Source organism: Embiotoca jacksoni, unplaced genomic scaffold (assembly GCF_022577435.1).
Source record: "Embiotoca jacksoni isolate LCO1_2020_lvr unplaced genomic scaffold, fEmbJac1.0.p SCAF_14, whole genome shotgun sequence".
Classification (NCBI taxonomy): Eukaryota; Metazoa; Chordata; class Actinopteri; family Embiotocidae; genus Embiotoca; species Embiotoca jacksoni.
Window position 1 is genome coordinate 7,911,073 of NW_027185274.1, and position 20,990 is coordinate 7,932,062.

Here is a 20,990-nt window from a genome sequence, read left to right on the forward strand (position 1 = left end):
TCTGCAAACAAACGATTGTGCAAAATAAAGGCCCAGTGACAGGAACTGGACACGCTCTTGGACCTAAACCCGTCCATCCTTGCTTTATACTGATTGGGTCGAAGAGTGGGGGCTGATGGACAGGTGGCCAGACCATCTCAAGGCCAACACTAAAAGACAGACACTACATTCACACCTGGGCCAATTTAAAATCACCAGTCAACCTGACACGCATTGCTTTGAACTGTGGGAGGAAGCTGAAAGAAAACCTACACCGTACTGGCAGGCAACATGTTGACTTGAAGCAACAGTGCAAACCACTGCAGCACCGAGTTGTCCTGTCAGACCGAAACAAAATTCAAAATGTATTTTAGGAAAAAATATTGCTATGGATGCAGCACACTGACAAAAGAAAAACTCACGGGTCAAAACTTTGAATCAATAAAAAGTTTGGGAAGCTTCCAAACTTTAGTGCATGGTGCAACCTGTCCATCTTTTTTATGCTGTTTTTTTGTCCTGCACCTGTACCATGCTGGGATTGGATGTGCACATCATTTCTGACATGATGTGTGATGATTTATTAAGTTCTTTTTTCTTTTCTTTTTAAAGTCCTTTTACAAATAAAGCTAGCTCCAAACCTTTGGGACTGTTCCTCCACCAACAATCATCTTAATAGCTTATAGCTGCAGTTTAGATCGAGCCCATGCACAGAATTATCAATGGTATCAACATCTCCTCTGTGTCGTTGTGCTGTTATTGATGGTGTTGTGATCTGCAGTGTTTCTATGTTGTTGCAGTTAAACAGCAGAGTGAACGATTGTTGAGATTTCAACCTACTGTAGTATAAATATTATGCTAAATACTATCTTGCTGTAGGTAAAGCTGTGGTCGGAATTATAATACGATTATTTTTGGATACAGACTCGTATCCAAAAATAAACTCCGCATTCCTGCAGCCATTGTAATTAATCACCAATCACTCGGATCAGAGGAAGAATTTATTTTGATTTATAATCTCGCCAAATTTTGCCTTCAAAACAAAGATGTGAACTACAACCGACGCACACTTCCTGTATCATCAGCCGTCACAGGCTGGTGTCTCCACGGCTTGGAGTGACTTCACGATGAGCGGATAGGTCGGACAAATGACAGGAAAACTCTGGAGGGTGGATCAGTGGGCGTGGCCTGGGTTTGACTACATATTCCCTGTCACTGCTTCCGTGTTGTTACTCCTCCGGATTCTTGGTGCTCAGGTAGGCATCTGGTCCCTGTTTTCACGATTAAGACATAAATGAAAAGTACCGCTTCTTGAATAGATCGCAGATGTGTTAAGTTCACCATGTTTATTGCTTTGTACTGCATGTGAGAGTGTTATTTACCTTCAGCTCTACCGCGCAAAGACGGTCATGTCCAACATCATTTTTGGAAAGTAAATTTTAATAAGGACTATACATTTGCTGTAATAATTTCTGCCTCCAAGCAACACATAAAATATTACAGGTCGTTTTGTAATATTTTTCAGTGTGATCCCTCAATCTGTGCGCTCACACATACAGTACAAATACTGTGATTGATTAGACCTGCCATCTTATTTTGAAAATGTATTAAAACATATCCAGGAGTTGCTTTGCTGTAACATGCAGACTTTATCTTTGCAGCCGTAATATTTCAACATTGTCACTTGTTGAAGAGGAACGATGGTGAACTGCTGTGGTCTTATTACTGCCAATAAGGACCCAGGTATGTACAGTGCTGTTATAAAACATAGCAATATACTGTGTAATAGTATATTTTAGTCATACAAAACTGGACTTTCTCAATTTAAAACAAAAAATCTCAGAGGACCATTTTTCCCCCTATCTTGGATGAGATAATTATTCAACCATATTAAATTCCATTTACGAAAAATAGTTTTGGATAATGTATTGTTTTCCTACTGTACTTTTTAATTCAGTGCTAAATGACTGGATAAGTATAGTAAGTTATCAGCTGCGTTTCTCTGTCAGTTCCTCTGAAGAGCATCGAGGTGGAGCTGGAGGTGAGGGACCATGTGGCTACAGTGGTCTCCACTCTGAACTACGAGAACAAGGAGGACAAACCACTGGAGGCTGTGTTTGTGTTCCCTCTGCCTGGAGATGCAGCTGTCTGTCATTTCAGTGCTCAGATTGGACAGACACAGATTGTAGCTGAGGTGAAGGAGAAACAGAAGGTGAGCTGGACAGTAAAGATTCACTCATTAGAATCAAGCTTTAAAAAAACTGTCAAGTCAGTGACAGATATGTCCTCTGTACTCCAGGCTCGTGAGGAGTATGATGATGCCCTGAGCTCCGGTCAGCAGGCCTTCCTATTGGAGGAGAGCGAGCAGAGTCCTGATATATTCTCTCTGAGTGTGGGCAGTCTGCCTCCAGGAGAGAGCGCCTCCATCAGGCTGGACTACGTCACTGAGCTGGCTGTGCAGGCTGATGATGGACTGAGGTTCTGTCTGCCTGCTGTGCTCAACCCTCGCTACCAACCTCTGGGTCGGGTTAACATGCTCAACATAGTGAACATTATTCTTGCTAGACATTGGCAGTCAGCATATTGTAATCATTTACCACCGTGCCGACATACGACCCTCAGAATTTCTGGCATGGCTGTATCACTGCTGCTTATTTAACGCCTCATTTCTAACATGTTGACAGGAAGTGGAGGTAGTGGAGGTGTCCAGGTGACCTCTGTTCCAGCCTCCCTGGTGCCCTACAGCCTGTCCTTTTCTGCCCGGGTGTCGTCTCCTCGTCCAATCTCTAAAGTGGAGTCTAGCTGTTCCCTGGACCCTCTCCAGTACCTGAACTCAGAGCAAACCCAGGCCACAGTAGGTAGAGTGCTAATGTGTCTGCTGTGTGTGGCTGGGACTCCTTCCTGAGAACAACACGTTCTTTTTTTGTCAACTGCAGATCAAGCTGGCTGCAGGACACAAGTTTGACAGAGATGTTGAACTGCTGATTTATTACAAAGACGCCCACCAGCCGACTGCTGTGGTGGAGGCAGGACAGGCCTCTGCTGAGCTCGGTGAGTTTTACTTTGAAGGTCATTTACCAAATCTGATCAACTTAGTTGGAAGTGAGAGGTAAGTAATGATATCTTTGAGAAGCTGATTAGTTTAATGTGTTAAATCTAAATAACTGTTGGTGTCTGTTCTTTGTGTGTCAGGCTCTCTGATGGGTGATCCAGTGGTGATGGTGAGCTTGTACCCTGAGTTCCCCCAGTCTGTGATGTCCTCAGTCGCCTCATGTGGAGAGTTTGTGTTCTTACTGGATCGATCTGGAAGCATGGACTGCCCTATAAATAACAGCAAGCAGCAAGAAACTCGCATCAGCAGTGCGAGGGTACTCATCATGTGTTATCTCTTGTAAAATCTTTCATAGTGTCCGTCTCATGCAGCAGCCTTCACCGTATTTTCCATCTTCCCTTCAGGATACTCTGCTGCTCCTGCTGAAGAGTTTACCAATGGGCTGCTATTTCAACATTTACAGTTTCGGGTCCAGCTATGAACACATCTTCCCGTAAGTCTGTCCCTCATCGGCCCAACCAGTGTCTTCCTGTCTTTGGTATTAAGTACATATATTTGTGTGATGACAGGAAGAGTGTGGAGTACAGCCAGCAGACCATGGAGGAGGCTCTGAAGAAGGTTGGGGAGATGGGGGCTAATCTGGGAGGAACAGAGATCCTAAGTCCTCTCCAACATATTTACAGCCAGTCTTGCATTCCCAGTCAGCCAAGACAGGTAATACACACACACACACACACACACACACACACACACACACACACACACACACACACAAACATACGTACAAACAGGTTGAACAGGTTGCCAGTCACAAGCAGAACTTCCGACTGTAATATTTTTAACTTTGCAAATAAAATCATTGTACAGTTAAAAAAATGTGGAAGTTCATATTTACCGTAATAAAAACTAGCTGTGTGATACCATGCAACTTATGTGTGAACTCCTCCTCCCTAGCTGTTCGTCTTTACTGACGGAGAGGTCGGGAACACCAAACAAGTCCTCGATCTGGTGAAGAAGAATTCAGGTTCCCACAGGTGAAACCATGGCAACATTCACTCATGATACGTGACAAGTCCGATGTCTGTGTGTATATTAAAACAAGCTGCTGTACTGCAGGTGTTTCTCCTTTGGGATTGGTGAAGGATCCAGCTCTGCTCTTATCAACGGGTTGGCCAAGGAAGGAGGAGGTCACGCTCAGTTCATCACAGGGACTGACAGGATGCAACCAAAAGTAAGATGTTAAACACGAAGCTGTCAAGTTTAGCAATGTAGCAGCAAATATGTGGAGGGACACCAATGCCTTTCCCAACTGTTTGTATATAATCTCAGTTTTCCATTACTTTTCAGGTGATGCAGTCGCTGCGATTTGCTCTGCAGCCGGCTGTGGTGGACATCTCAGTCACATGGGATTTACCAAAGGGAGTGTCTGTCACTGTCCTCTCCCCACCAATTACAGCTCTTTTCCAGGGTCAAAGGTCACTGATTTATGCACAGCTCACTGGACAGGTAGGAGCAGCTCCATCTAATTTTGTGTTTTTCCCTTAGGTATGTGAGGACAGTAATTGACATGATTTCTAACAGTGTAATATTGTGTCAGAGTCCAAAGGCTGCAGAGGGTTGTGTGACGGTGAAGTACAGCCTGGCCGGTCATCCCTCTCAGAACCAGCTGCGCTTCAGTCTCAAACCTGCAGAGGACACTGGGTAAAACAGGTTTTGATACACTGTTCTGTTTTGGTACCTGACCTTCCAGATGTTGATTTTAATTACCTAGAAGAAACAAAATGGTGGCAGGGTGTGAAAAACATGACAGTATTTGAGTAAAGAATATTGTGCTGATACATGACATCTACCATGGTAACTTCACCACTCGCCTCGATTTAGATCGCTTGTGGGTGTGAATGGTCGTCTCCCTCTCTGGTCATTGTTTTTATTGCACCATTTTTCATACTCCATGTGTTGATGGTTAGACTCCAGCTCTCTGTGACCCTGAGCAGGATAACAATGATGTAGAAAATGGAGAAGTCACTGCTAAACAAAAACATTACAACTCTGTTGGAGTGCTTCCTCCTCTCTCCTGTCTGCAGATCAACAGTCCACAGGTTGGGTGCTCGGACTCTGATTCGCTCTCTGGAGATGGAGGAGAGAGAGCGCAGAGGACAGCCAGACGGAGGACTGAAGGAGAAGGTGGTGCAGCTCAGTGTCCAATCAGGAGTGAGCAGCTCCTTCACTGCCTTCATTGCTGTTAACAAAGCCGATGGTGAAGCAATTCAAGGGCCCCTTGTGCGCAGAAATATTCCAATCGCCTGGATGGGTGTTCCTCCAAGTAAGTAAAATAACTTATCAGGATTGGAAACCATCTCTGTGTTTAGTATAAAGACAGTACATGGGTGTAAATGGGTGCAAACACTGAACAAACAACATGTATGTGTCGCCATTGCTATTTAATTGATTTACAGCTTCAATGTGAAACACAGTATGTACAGTAGGAGATATTCTTACCCTGGTTTGACTCAGTAGTAAAAAAAATATTTTTGAGTAACTTTTACACTCCTTGTAATGAGTTGTGAGTCGTTGTAATAACATGAGACGCCAGTAGTTCAGTTGATATTATGAATTTAATAATTCTCATGTCTTGACCTTATGCTCGGTAAAGGGAGGAATATGAGTATGGGTGCTGCACCTGTAATGAGTAAGTGTAAAGCTGAATGGCAGAGAGACAAAAGTCCATGCATTTTTATAAAAAGAAAGTCAATGGATAAACACAGAGGAAACAACACTAAATACTGCATGTTGAATCGGTGACATACAGCCTAGAGCAGCAAGTGAGGAAACTGTTTCATGGGTGTGAATAGGTGCAAGCTGATCAATCCAGCACACTCCTGTTGCACCATTGCTGTTTCACTTATTTGTAGCTTTGACGTGAAATACAATATGTAGAGGAGGAGATGTTTTTGCCCCGGTTTGCTTCAGTAGTTACTGAAATAAATGTTTCCTAAAGTAGCAAGTAAAGAAAGTTTAGTTATCTTTTTTTTTATATTATTGCAGGACTTTTACACTTTAAAAACTACTTGTAATAAGTTGTGAGTCATTGTTTTAAAATTAGAAGCCAGTAGTTTAGTTGATATTATGTATTTATTAATTCTCATGTCTTGATTTCCTGCTAGATGACTGTTATATGGGTGGTGGTGGTGCTGCAAGAGATAAGCATTGATGTCAGATGTAGCTGAGCATCAATGAGAGTAACGGGCAGAGAAGCACAAACGTTTAGCACTTTAACATTTAAAAAAAACATTAATAATTTAAAAATTACTGTTGTTATTGCATTTAAATTGTAGATTGGTAGAATGTTTTAACAGCCTTGATCATGGTAACAAGCTCGGAAATCAGAAGTATTTTATTTTCTAATATAATGTCTTGACGTCAACTTTTTTTTTTCTAATTTTCAAATCATGAAGTTAATTTGTGTTCCTTCTCCACCCAAAATGCCATGGCCTGTGGTGCTCCAAGTAAGTGAAATAACTTATCAGGATTGGAAACCATCTCTGTGTTTAGTATAAAGACAGTACATGGGTGTAAATGGGTGCAAACACTGAACAAACAACATTTATGCGTCGCCATTGCTATTTCATTGATTTACAGCTTCAATGTGAAACACAGTATGTACAGTAGGAGATATTCTTAACCTGGTTTGCCTCAATAGTGAAAAAGGTCCAGTCATCTTTTTTTTTTATATTTTTAAGTAACTTTTACACTCCTTGTAATGAGTTGTGAGTCGTTGTAATAACATTAGACGCCAGTAGTTCAGTTGATATTATGAATTCAATAATTCTCACATCTTGACCTCATGCTAGGTGAAAGGAGGAAGAAGAAGCTGTGTGCTGGACCTGTAATGAGTAAGTATAAATTTGACTGGCAGAGAGACAAAAGTCCATGCATTTCTATAAAAAGAAAGTCAATGGATAAACACAGAGGAAACAACACTAAATACTGCATGTTGCATCGGTGACATACAGCCTGGAGCAGCAAGGGAGGAAACTGTGTTTGTTTACTAATTCGAAAAGATACTTTAACCTCATCTTTTTTATTTTTTTTTTATTTTGAAATGTTAGTGTCTGACGAACCAGAAATGGCCTTTGGTGTTCTACGTAAGTAAAAAACTAAATGGGATTGGAAACCATATGTGTCTTTTCTATAAAGTGTTTTCTATAAAGACCGTACATGGGCACCATTGATATTTAACAGATCAGCAGCTTTAATGTGAAAACTAATATGTATAGCAGGAGATGTTTTTTGTCCTGGTTTGCCTCAGTAGTCACTGACATAAACGTTTCCTCAATTAACAAAGTTCAGTCATTATCTTTTCCAAAATAATTCTGATTGTGAGTAGCTACATGCACAAGTTGCAATAAGTTGCGAGTCATTGTTTTAAAATCAGAAGCCAGTATTCTTGTTGATATTATATATCTATTAATTGTCATGTCTTGACTTCCTGCTTGATAGGTGGTCTTGATCTTTGTGGTGGTGCTCCAACAAGTAAGCACACCGATGAATGTCAGAGGGACAAAAGTCAACCAGTAGTTTTGCTGATATTATCAATTTAATAATTCTCATGTCTTGACCTCATGCTAGGTGCCCGTTTACAAATCACTGTATTTCATTTGTAGATAAGAGCCAGTGTATAGTCTGTGCTCACAGTTTGCGTGTGCACATCTCTTCATGTGTTCACATGCCTCTGTGTTTTTATGAAAGCTAATATGCATAGCAGGAGATGTTTTTTTGTCCTGGTTTGCCTCAGTATTCACTGACAAAAAACGTTTCCTGAACTTAGAAATGTCAGTCATTATCGTTTTTTTGGTATTATTGAATGACTTGTACACTTTAAAAACTCATTTTAATCAGTTGTGAGTCTTTGTAATAACATCAGAAGCCAGTAGTTTAGTTGATATCATATATTTACTCATTTTTGTGTCTTCACCTCATCTTCTTTTTTTTTTTTTTCTGCATTAAAGGAGGCCTTAGTGCCATACAGATGATTAGTGAAGATATAGACCGTAAGTATGGACCTGAATGGCAGAGGAACAAAGCTCCACTTCTCTAAATACAGTGTGTGCAGTAAATGTAGAAACATAGAGGACACAACATGAGCGACTGTATGTGGCCATTGTTATGGCAGTCCTGAGCAAAAGGTGACATATGCAGTCGCCGAGAGCAGCAAGTGAGCAAGGTTGAGCTCTTATGATGATTGTTATCAGGCAGTGTGCCTAAAGAAATGAAGAAATATCGTAATGAAGAATTATTTCACCAAAATGTCCAATGTGCCTCTGTCGCTTTTGTTGCTAACGACTTAAGTTTTCTCCGGCTGTGGTTTCTCTCCTCTCTCAACAGCTTTTAAGCACAAAGAGTCTACCAGCATCACAGGGATATTTTCCTCTTTGAAGAAAAAGATAGGGATTTCCAGGAAGGTTCGTCAAAAGTCCATGAAGATTGGCCTTGCTGCTCCAAATCTTCTGTCCAAAAATAATTCTGATTGTGAGTAGCTATATGCACAGAGTTGTCCCGTTCCATCGCTTGGTGCCATTATTTGCTCTGTGCCTTGACAGTTGCCGCGTTGTAACCGCATCGCTATAACTTTGCTGAATAATGCATTTCACAGTTTAACACTCATTTTCAGAGAACTTGGTTGAAGATATTTTTTGTCCGCCATATGCTACAAAAAAAATCCCCTGCTTATCCAAATCCCACTTCTGATGCTCTACATTACATCCAGTGTCACAATATATGTATGACTTTGTTCAGCAGTAGCTAGACTGGTATTTTATTGTGACAGAGAGGCAGTATTGTAAAGATACAATCATCAGAGACCTGAGTGAGTCCATGAAGATTCAAAATAATCTAAAATGAGGTCAATTTATTTTGTCTAACACTTAAGTTTATGAGCAAATTCCTTCTAAATTAATGGCATCGTCATGATCCTCAGCTGCACGTCGCCTTACAAACTAAAGACAGACAAATGTGTGTAGAAACAAAATGCTACAAACCCACAAATAACCCACGAAGATTACTTCATCTTTGTTCTTGATTTATTTTCTCTAAAAACTATTCAATGCTTGAAATGTCTCATCTACATTTTACCTCCATATTTGTATCAAATCGTCCAAATATACTTTAAAAAATGACAGTAAAACATTTTACTTTTTTTTTTCTTATTTTTTTTTTTTGATGTGTGCTGAAGCCGTGATTCCCAAACAGCCGCCCAGAGACCCTTTGCTGCAGCTGGTGTCCCTCCAGCAGGCGTCTGGCTGCTGGCTGCTGGATCCAGCTCTGTCTGCTGCACTGGGGAAGACCAGCGAGGAGGTGGACAAGTCAAAGCCTGCACCGGTGGGTTCTCGTCAAAGATAATAGATAAGACATTAAAAAGTTATTTTAAAACACATTTCATGACATGGTTTAAAATAATGGCACATATTCAAAAACTGACCAGTTAACTTGAGAGTGTGCATGTTATCTTACTTTCTTTAGCATATAATATTGTTTCTGCTGATTTGGTAAATCAGGTCAACAGTGACGTGTGGGCCACCGTTCTGGCTCTGATCTGGCTTCATGGTTTCAAGAAGGATGCAAAAGAAGAGTGGGAGCTGCTGGCTATGAAGGCTGCCTCATGGCTCCGCTCTCAGAATGGTAGTAACCACAGTAATAAGTACTAAACTGCTGTTTCTACAATCACTTCATCAGTATTAATGCTAATCTGATGCCTTGTTGTTGTTGTTGTTGTTTTTTCAGCACCATGTCTGACAGAGTGTGTGGAAGCAGGAAATGCACTGTTGGGCTGCAGCATGCAGAAAGATGTCCTGGGGCTCTGAGGTCTTTATTAAAATGGTTTCACTTTCAGGATTGGTCGACACAAGCAGATGTACTGCACCCGATAACCTTAATTTTATCAACAATGCACTATACTATCACCCCGTAATAATCAAATACTCTTATTTTATAATGCTATGTATTCTCATTTGGTGTGTTTTGTTGTTCTTGTTCATTGGTCTTTTAAATTTGTCCCTATTTTTGTTGTATAATTGTAAAAAAAAAAACAACAACAGATTTTCATTGCCAAATACTCAACTAACCAAAGATAATTAAATCAACTGTGCCTTTTTTGTCACTTTGTGCCTGTAACAAGTGGAAATAATCCATAATGCTTTGAGTGGCCCATTTATAGGCTTCACACCTGCTTTGTTCTTGTGCTGTAAAATGTGTGTGACACCAGATATTGACGCACACCTCAAGCTATCAGCATACACATACACCACATTGTACCAACTTTAAGACCTGACTGCTTTAACTGAGATGTTTTTTACTCAGCAACAGCAGATAGATGTGTTGTTGTTGTTGTTGTTGTTGTTTTGTCAATCACTGCTGAGTTGTGAAGTGTTTTTGAGATGAAAATTACACTTGGATGAAAACATTTGACTAACTTTGACTAAAATGTTAAGAAGTGATTAAAAAAAAACAAGGTCACAAACTGAAAGCAGGTTTAACCTCCAGGAGCGATGACGTTGAAATCATCTATTTTAAACCGGACAAACGACTCTGTACAGATGTGTTGCAGTTGGACCCTGACTTTTCTCAAGACACAAAATAAAAAGTTAAAAACATCATCACTGGACATCAAAGGACAGTATCACTAAAGCTATTTCAACCACACCTGTACACACAAAGGGTGTTACTGCAAAAGTCACATCGTTTGTGACGACGAACCACTTTGTTCTGGAAAAAGTTGCTTTTAAAATATAAAACTGTGCTTTGTCTGAAATGCGGAAGAAGGGCTGAGTTTTTATACTTTTACATAAAGTATGATGGTGAAGACAGTGCCAGTCAGTTGGTGGGTTTGGTCCAGACTAAAATATCTTAATATCTATTCAATAGATTGCCCTGAAATTTTGAACAGACATATATTCCACCATTCCCCCCCAAAAAAGTTGTAATTAGTTTGACACTCATTGCTTTGAACTGTGGGAGGAAGCCGAGAGAAAACCTACACCAGTACAAGGAGGCAACATGTTGACTTGAGGCAACAGTGCAAACCACTGCAGCACCGAGTTGTCCTGTTAGACTGAAACAAAATTCAAAATGTACTTCAGGAAAAAAATATTGCTATGGATGCAGCACACTGACAAAAGAAAAACTCACTGGTCAAAACTTTGAATCAATAAAAAGTTTGGGAAGCTGTCCATCTTTTTTATGCTGTTTTTTTGTCCTGCACCTGTACCATGCTGGGATTGGATGTGCACATCATTTCTGACATGATGTGTGATGATTTATTAAGTTCTTTTTTTTTTTCTTTTTAAAGTCCTTTTACAAATAAAGCTAGCTCCAAACCTTTGGGACTGTTCCTCCACCAACAATCATCTTAATAGCTTATAGCTGCAGTTTAGATCGAGCCCATGCACAGAATTATCAATGGTATCAACATCTCCTCTGTGTCGTTGTGCTGTTATTGATGGTGTTGTGATCTGCAGTGTTTCTATGTTGTTGCAGTTAAACAGCAGAGTGAACGATTGTTGAGATTTCAACCTACTGTAGTATAAATATTATGCTAAATACTATCTTGCTGTAGGTAAAGCTGTGGTCGGAATTATAATACGATTATTTTTGGATACAGACTCGTATCCAAAAATAAACTCCGCATTCCTGCAGCCATTGTAATTAATCACCAATCACTCGGATCAGAGGAAGAATTTATTTTGATTTATAATCTCGCCAAATTTGGCCTTCAAAACAAAGATGTGAACTACAACCGACGCACACTTCCTGTATCATCAGCCGTCACAGGCTGGTGTCTCCACGGCTTGGAGTGACTTCACGATGAGCGGATAGGTCGGACAAATGACAGGAAAACTCTGGAGGGTGGATCAGTGGGCGTGGCCTGGGTTTGACTACATATTCCCTGTCACTGCTTCCGTGTTGTTACTCCTCCGGATTCTTGGTGCTCAGGTAGGCATCTGGTCACTGTTTTCATGATTAAGACATAAATGAAAAGTACCGCTTCTTGAATAGATCGCAGATGTGTTAAGTTCACCATGTTTATTGCTTTGTACTGCATGTGAGAGTGTTATTGACCTTCAGCTCTACCGCGCAAAGACGGTCATGTCCAACATCATTTTTGGAAAGTAAATTTTAATAAGGACTATACATTTGCTGTAATAATTTCTGCCTCCAAGCAACACATAAAATATTACAGGTCGTTTTGTAATATTTTTCAGTGTGATCCCTCAATCTGTGCGCTCACACATACAGTACAAATACTGTGATTGATTAGACCTGCCATCTTATTTTGAAAATGTATTAAAACATATCCAGGAGTTGCTTTGCTGTAACATGCAGACTTTATCTTTGCAGCCGTAATATTTCAACATTGTCACTTGTTGAAGAGGAACGATGGTGAACTGCTGTGGTCTTATTACTGCCAATAAGGACCCAGGTATGTACAGTGCTGTTATAAAACATAGCAATATACTGTGTAATAGTATATTTTAGTCATACAAAACTGGACTTTCTCAATTTAGAACAAAAATCTCAGAGGACCATTTTTCCCCCTATCTTGGATGAGATAATTATTCAACCATATTAAATTCCATTTACGAAAAATAATTTTGGATAATGTATTGTTTTCCTACTGTACTTTTTAATTTAGTGCTAAATGACTGGATAAGTATAGTAAGTTATCAGCTGCGTTTCTCTGTCAGTTCCTCTGAAGAGCATCGAGGTGGAGCTGGAGGTGAGGGACCATGTGGCTACAGTGGTCTCCACTCTGAACTACGAGAACAAGGAGGACAAACCACTGGAGGCTGTGTTTGTGTTCCCTCTGCCTGGAGATGCAGCTGTCTGTCATTTCAGTGCTCAGATTGGACAGACACAGATTGTAGCTGAGGTGAAGGAGAAACAGAAGGTGAGCTGGACAGTAAAGATTCACTCATTAGAATCAAGCTTTAAAAAAACTGTCAAGTCAGTGACAGATATGTCCTCTGTACTCCAGGCTCGTGAGGAGTATGATGATGCCCTGAGCTCCGGTCAGCAGGCCTTCCTATTGGAGGAGAGCGAGCAGAGTCCTGATATATTCTCTCTGAGTGTGGGCAGTCTGCCTCCAGGAGAGAGCGCCTCCATCAGGCTGGACTACGTCACTGAGCTGGCTGTGCAGGCTGATGATGGACTGAGGTTCTGTCTGCCTGCTGTGCTCAACCCTCGCTACCAACCTCTGGGTCGGGTTAACATGCTCAACATAGTGAACATTATTCTTGCTAGACATTAGCAGTCAGCATATTGTAATCATTTACCACCGTGCCGACATACGACCCTCAGAATTTCTGGCATGGCTGTATCACTGCTGCTTATTTAACGCCTCATTTCTAACATGTTGACAGGAAGTGGAGGTAGTGGAGGTAGTGGAGGTGTCCAGGTGACCTCTGTTCCAGCCTCCCTGGTGCCCTACAGCCTGTCCTTTTCTGCCCGGGTGTCGTCTCCTCGTCCAATCTCTAAAGTGGAGTCTAGCTGTTCCTTGGACTCTCTCCAGTACCTGAACTCAGATCAAACCCAGGCCACAGTAGGTAGAGTGCTAATGTGTCTGCTGTGTGTGGCTGGGACTCCTTCCTGAGAACAACACGTTCTTTTTTTGTCAACTGCAGATCAAGCTGGCTGCAGGACACAAGTTTGACAGAGATGTTGAACTGCTGATTTATTACAAAGACGCCCACCAGCCGACTGCTGTGGTGGAGGCAGGACAGGCCTCTGCTGAGCCCGGTGAGTTTTACTTTGAAGGTCATTTACCAAATCTGATCAACTTAGTTGGAAGTGAGAGATAAGTAATGATATCTTTGAGAAGCTGATTAGTTTAATGTGTTAAATCTAAATAACTGTTGGTGTCTGTTCTTTGTGTGTCAGGCTCTCTGATGGGTGATCCAGTGGTGATGGTGAGCTTGTACCCTGAGTTCCCCCAGTCTGTGATGTCCTCAGTCGCCTCATGTGGAGAGTTTGTGTTCTTACTGGATCGATCTGGAAGCATGGGCTGCTCTATAAATAACAGCAAGCAGCAAGAAACTCGCATCAGCAGTGCGAGGGTACTCATCATGTGTTATCTCTTGTAAAATCTTTCATAGTGTCCGTCTCATGCAGCAGCCTTCACCGTATTTTCCATCTTCCCTTCAGGATACTCTGCTGCTCCTGCTGAAGAGTTTACCAATGGGCTGCTATTTCAACATTTACAGTTTCGGGTCCAGCTATGAACACATCTTCCCGTAAGTCTGTCCCTCATCGGCCCAACCAGTGTCTTCCTGTCTTTGGTATTAAGTACATATATTTGTGTGATGACAGGAAGAGTGTGGAGTACAGCCAACAGACCATGGAGGAGGCTCTGAAGAAGGTTGGGGAGATGGGGGCTAATCTGGGAGGAACAGAGATCCTAAGTCCTCTCCAACATATTTACAGCCAGTCTTGCATTCCCAGTCAGCCAAGACAGGTAATACACACACACACACACACACACACACACACACACACACACACACACACACACACACACACACACGCACACACACACACACAAACATACGTACAAACAGGTTGAACAGGTTGCCAGTCACAATCAGAACTTCCGACTGTAATATTTTTAACTTTGCAAATAAAATCATTGTACAGTTAAAAAAATGTGGAAGTTCATATTTACCATAATAAAAACTAGCTGTGTGATACCATGCAACTTATGTGTGAACTCCTCCTCCCTAGCTGTTCGTCTTTACTGACGGAGAGGTCGGGAACACCAAACAAGTCCTCGATCTGGTGAAGAAGAATTCAGGTTCCCACAGGTGAAACCATGGCAACATTCACTCATGATACGTGACAAGTCCGATGTCTGTGTGTATATTAAAACAAGCTGCTGTACTGCAGGTGTTTCTCCTTTGGGATTGGTGAAGGATCCAGCTCTGCTCTTATCAACGGGTTGGCCAAGGAAGGAGGAGGTCACGCTCAGTTCATCACAGGGACTGACAGGATGCAACCAAAAGTAAGATGTTAAACACGAAGCTGTCAAGTTTAGCAATGTAGCAGCAAATATGTGGAGGGACACCAATGCCTTTCCCAACTGTTTGTATATAATCTCAGTTTTCCATTACTTTTCAGGTGATGCAGTCGCTGCGATTTGCTCTGCAGCCGGCTGTGGTGGACATCTCAGTCACATGGGATTTACCAAAGGGAGTGTCTGTCACTGTCCTCTCTCCACCAATTACAGCTCTTTTCCAGGGTCAAAGGTCACTGATTTATGCACAGCTCACTGGACAGGTAGGAGCAGCTCCATCTAATTTTGTGTTTTTCCCTTGGGTATGTGAGGACAGTAATTGACATGATTTCTAACAGTGTAATACTGTGTCAGAGTCCAAAGGCTGCAGAGGGTTGTGTGACGGTGAAGTACAGCCTGGCCGGTCATCCCTCTCAGAACCAGCTGCGCTTCAGTCTCAAACCTGCAGAGGACACTGGGTAAAACAGGTTTTGATACACTGTTCTGTTTTGGTACCTGACCTTCCAGATGTTGATTTTAATTACCTAGAAGAAACAAAATGGTGGCAGGGTGTGAAAAACATGACAGTATTTGAGTAAAGAATATTGTGCTGATACATGACATCTACCATGGTAACTTCACCACTCGCCTCGATTTAGATCGCTTGTGGGTGTGAATGGTCGTCTCCCTCTCTGGTCATTGTTTTTATTGCACCATTTTTCATACTCCATGTGTTGATGGTTAGACTCCAGCTCTCTGTGACCCTGAGCAGGATAACAATGATGTAGAAAATGGAGAAGTCACTGCTAAACAAAAACATTACAACTCTGTTGGAGTGCTTCCTCCTCTCTCCTGTCTGCAGATCAACAGTCCACAGGTTGGGTGCTCGGACTCTGATTCGCTCTCTGGAGATGGAGGAGAGAGAGCGCAGAGGACAGCCAGACGGAGGACTGAAGGAGAAGGTGGTGCAGCTCAGTGTCCAATCAGGAGTGAGCAGCTCCTTCACTGCCTTCATTGCTGTTAACAAAGCCGATGGTGAAGCGATTCAAGGGCCCCTTGTGCGCAGAAATATTCCAATATCCAGAATGTGTATTGTCAAAGGTAAGTGAAATAACTTCTCAGGATTGGAAACCATCTCTGTGTTTAGTATAAAGACAGTACATGGGTGTAAATGGGTGCAAACACTGAACAAATAACATGTATGTGTCGCCATTGCTATTTAATTGATTTACAGCTTCCATGTGAAACACAGTATGTACAGTAGGAGATATTCTTACCCTGGTTTGACTCAGTAGTGAACAAAATATTTTTGAGTAACTTTTACATTCCTTGTAATGAGTTGTGAGTCGTTGTAATAACATTAGACGCCAGTAGTTCAGTTGATATTATGAATTTAATAATTCTCATGTCTTGACCTTATGCTAGGTAAAAGCAGGAATCTGAGGATGGGTGCTGCAATTTTCAAGAGTAAGTATAAAGCTGAATGGCAGAGAGACAAAAGTCCATGCATTTCTATAAAAAGAAAGTCAATTGTTAAACACAGAGGAAACAACACTAAATACTGCATGTTGAATCGGTGACATACAGCCTAGAACAGCAAGTGAGGAAACTGTGTTTCATGGGTGTGAATAGGTGCAAGCTGATCAATCCAGCACACTCCTGTTGCACCATTGCTGTTTCACTTATTTGTAGCTTTAACGTGAAATACAATATGTAGAGGAGGAGATGTTTTTGCCCTGGTTTGCTTCAGTAGTTACTGAAATAAACGTTTCCTAAAGTAGCAAGTAAAGAAAGTTTAGTTATCTTTTTTTTTTTTATATTATTGCAGGACTTTTACACTTTAAAAACTACTTATAATAAGTTGTGAGTCATTGTTTTAAAATCAGAAGCCAGTAGTTTAGTTGATATTATGTATTTATTAATTCTCATGTCTTGATTTCCTGCTAGATGACTGTTACATGGGTGGTGGTGGTGCTGCAAGAGATAAGCATGCCGGTGAATGTCAGATGTAGCTGAGCATCAATGAGAGTAACGGGCAGAGAGGCACAAACGTTTAGCACTTTAACATTAAAAAAAACATTAATAATTTAAAAATTACTGTTGTTATTGCATTTAAATTGTAGATTGGTAGAATGTTTTAACAGCCTTGATCATGGTAACAAGCTCGGAAACCAGAAGTATTTTATTTTCTAATATAATGTCTTGACGTCAACTTTTTTTTTCTATTTTTCAAATCATGAAGGGGATTGCTGTATTATCGGCAGCCCAATTGCCATGGCCTGTAGTCTTCAATGTAAGTGAAATAACTTATCAGGATTGGAAACCATCTCTGTGTTTAGTATAAAGACAGTACATGGGTGTAAATGGATGCAAACACTGAACAAACAACATTTACATGTCGCCATTGCTATTTAATTGATTTACAGCTTTAGTGTGAAACGCAGTATGTACAGTAGGAGATATTCTTAACCTGGTTTGCCTCAGTATTGAAAAAAATGTTTTTGAGTAACTTTTATATTCCTTGTAATGAGTTGTGAGTCATTGTAATAACATTAGACGCCAGTAGTTCAGTTGATATTATGAATTTAATAATTCTCATGTCTTGACCTCATGCGAGGTAAAGGGAGGAATATGAGTATGGGTGCTGCACCTGTAATGAGTAAGTGTAAAGCTGAATGGCAGAGAGACAAAAGTCCATGCATTTCTATAAAAAGAAAGTCAATGGATAAACACAGAGGAAACAACACTAAATACTGCATGTTGCATCGGTGACATACAGCCTAGAGCAGCAAGGGAGGAAACTGTGTTTGTTTACTAATTCGAAAAGATACTTTAACCTCATCTTTTTTTCTTTTTTTTCATTATGAAATGTTAGTGGATGACGAATTCGAAATGGCCGATGATGTTCCACGTAAGTAAAAAACTAAATGGGATTGCAAACCATATGTGTCTTTTCTATAAAGTGTTTTCTATAAAGACCGTACATGGGCACCATTGATATTTAACAGATCGGCAGCTTTCATGTGAAAACTAATATGAATAGCAGGAGATGTTTTTTTTCCTGGTTTGCCTCAGTAGTCACTGACATAAACGTTTCCTGAACTAACAAAGTTCAGTCATTATGTTTTCTAAAATAATTGTGATTATGAGTAGCTATATGCAAAGAGATGGGACAACTGTGTTTTGATATTTTTTGTCCGCCATATGCTACAACAAAAAAATCCCCTGCTTATCCAAATCCCACTTCTGATGCTCTACATTACATCCAGTGTTACAATGTATGTATGACTTTGTTCAGCAGTCGGTAGACTGGTATTTTATTGTGACAGAGAGGCAGTATTGTAAAGATACAATCACCAGAGACCTGAGTGAGTCTATGAAGATTCAAAATAATCTAAAATGAGGTCAATTTATTTTGTCTAACACTTAAGTTTATGAGCAAATTCCTTCTAAATTAATGGCATCGTCATGATCCTCAGCTGCACGTCGCCTTACAAACTAAAGACAGGCAAATGTGTGTAGAAACAAAATGCTACAAACCCACAAATAACCCACGAAGATTACTTCATCTTTGTTCTTGATTTATTTTCTCTAAAAACTGTTAAATGCTTGAAATGTCTCATCTACATTTTACCTCCATATTTGTATCAAATCGTCCAAATATACTTTTAAAAATGACAGTAAAACATTTTTTTTTTTTTTTTTTTGATGTGTGCTGAAGCCGTGATGCCCAAACAGCCGCCCAGAGACCCTTTGCTGCAGCTGGTGTCCCTCCAGCAGGCGTCTGGCTGCTGGCTGCTGGATCCAGCTCTGTCTGCTGCACTGGGGAAGACCAGCGAGGAGGTGGACAAGTCAAAGCCTGCACCGGTGGGTTCTCGTCAAAGATAATAGATAAAACATTAAAAAGTTATTTTAAAACACATTTCATGACATGGTTTAAAATAATGGCACACATTCAAAAACTGACCAGTTAACTTGAGAGTGTGCATGTTATCTTACTTTCTTTAGCATGTAATATTGTTTCTGCTGATTTGGTAAATCAGGTCAACAGTGACGTGTGGGCCACCGTTCTGGCTCTGATCTGGCTTCATGGTTTCAAGAAGGATGCAAAAGAAGAGTGGGAGCTGCTGGCTATGAAGGCTGCCTCATGGCTCCGCTCTCAGAATGGTAGTAACCACAGTAATAAGTACTAAACTGCTGTTTCTACAATCACTTCATCAGTATTAATGCTAATCTGATGCCTTGTTGTTGTTGTTGTTGTTTTTTCAGCACCATGTCTGACAGAGTGTGTGGAAGCAGGAAATGCACTGTTGGGCTGCAGCATGCAGAAAGATGTCCTGGGGCTCTGAGGTCTTTATTAAAATGGTTTCACTTTCAGGATTGGTCGACACAAGCAGATGTACTGCACCCGATAACCTTAATTTTATCAACAATGCACTATACTATCACCCCGTAATAATCAAATACTCTTATTTTATAATGCTATGTATTCTCATTTGGTGTGTTTTGTTGTTCTTGTTCATTGGTCTTTTAAATTTGTCCCTATTTTTGTTGTATAATTGTAAAAAAAAAAACAACAACAGATTTTCATTGCCAAATACTCAACTAACCAAAGATAATTAAATCAACTGTGCCTTTTTTGTCACTTTGTGCCTGTAACAAGTGGAAATAATCCATAATGCTTTGAGTGGCCCATTTATAGGCTTCACACCTGCTTTGTTCTTGTGCTGTAAAATGTGTGTGACACCAGATATTGACGCACACCTCAAGCTATCAGCATACACATACACCACATTGTACCAACTTTAAGACCTGACTGCTTTAACTGAGATGTTTTTTACTCAGCAACAGCAGATAGATGTGTTGTTGTTGTTGTTGTTGTTGTTGTTGTTTTGTCAATCACTGCTGAGTTGTGAAGTGTTTTTGAGATGAAAATTACACTTGGATGAAAACATTTGACTAACTTTGACTAAAATGTTAAGAAGTGATTAAAAAAAAACAAGGTCACAAACTGAAAGCAGGTTTAACCTCCAGGAGCGATGACGTTGAAATCATCTATTTTAAACCGGACAAACGACTCTGTACAGATGTGTTGCAGTTGGACCCTGACTTTTCTCAAGACACAAAATAAAAAGTTAAAAACATCATCACTGGACATCAAAGGACAGTATCACTAAAGCTATTTCAACCACACCTGTACACACAAAGGGTGTTACTGCAAAAGTCACATCGTTTGTGACGACGAACCACTTTGTTCTGGAAAAAGTTGCTTTTAAAATATAAAACTGTGCTTTGTCTGAAATGTGGAAGAAGGGCTGAGTTTTTATACTTTTACATAAAGTATGATGGTGAAGACAGTGCCAGTCAGTTGGTGGGTTTGGTCCAGACTAAAATATCTTAATATCTATTCAATAGATTGCCCTGAAATTTTGAACAGACATATATTCCACCATTCCCCCCCAAAAAAGTTGTAATTAGTTTGACACTCATTGCTTTGAACTGTGGGAGGAAGCCGAGAGAAAACCTACACCAGTACAAGGAGGCAACATGTTGACTTGAGGCAACAGTGCAAACCACTGCAGCACCGAGTTGTCCTGTTAGACTGAAACAAAATTCAAAATGTACTTCAGGAAAAAAATATTGCTATGGATGCAGCACACTGACAAAAGAAAAACTCACTGGTCAAAACTTTGAATCAATAAAAAGTTTGGGAAGCTGTCCATCTTTTTTATGCTGTTTTTTTGTCCTGCACCTGTACCATGCTGGGATTGGATGTGCACATCATTTCTGACATGATGTGTGATGATTTATTAAGTTCTTTTTTTTTTTTTTTTTAAGTCCTTTTACAAATAAAGCTAGCTCCAAACCTTTGGGACTGTTCCTCCACCAACAATCATCTTAATAGCTTATAGCTGCAGTTTA

General features: G+C 40.5%; 1 protein-coding gene across 19 annotated transcripts; it reads left to right on the top strand.

The window, feature by feature from the left end:
• Positions 1-1,133: 1,133 nt before the first annotated feature.
• LOC138197157 (von Willebrand factor A domain-containing protein 5A-like) lies at positions 1,134-20,788 on the top strand. 19 transcript variants are annotated; one of them, XM_069147734.1, is made up of 23 exons: positions 1,135-1,232; positions 1,638-1,719; positions 1,986-2,188; positions 2,276-2,498; positions 2,661-2,830; positions 2,913-3,027; positions 3,169-3,344; positions 3,433-3,521; positions 3,598-3,742; positions 3,983-4,062; positions 4,145-4,259; positions 4,376-4,534; positions 4,626-4,729; positions 5,113-5,351; positions 6,484-6,534; positions 6,880-6,921; positions 7,138-7,173; positions 7,529-7,561; positions 8,038-8,079; positions 8,414-8,557; positions 18,790-18,935; positions 19,112-19,235; positions 19,338-20,788. In XM_069147734.1, exons 2-23 carry the CDS (start codon positions 1,677-1,679, stop codon positions 19,415-19,417), a joined length of 2,559 nt encoding a protein of 852 aa, XP_069003835.1. In that variant the 5' UTR covers positions 1,135-1,232; positions 1,638-1,676; the 3' UTR covers positions 19,418-20,788. The 19 variants fall into 19 exon arrangements, 18 of the variants coding, with proteins under 18 accessions (XP_069003851.1, XP_069003835.1, XP_069003834.1 ...); XM_069147733.1 differs by lacking the exons at positions 18,790-18,935; positions 19,112-19,235; positions 19,338-20,788 and adding exons at positions 9,261-9,406; positions 9,583-9,706; positions 9,809-11,253; XM_069147735.1 differs by lacking the exons at positions 7,529-7,561; positions 18,790-18,935; positions 19,112-19,235; positions 19,338-20,788 and adding exons at positions 9,261-9,406; positions 9,583-9,706; positions 9,809-11,253.
• Positions 20,789-20,990: the final 202 nt, after the last annotated feature.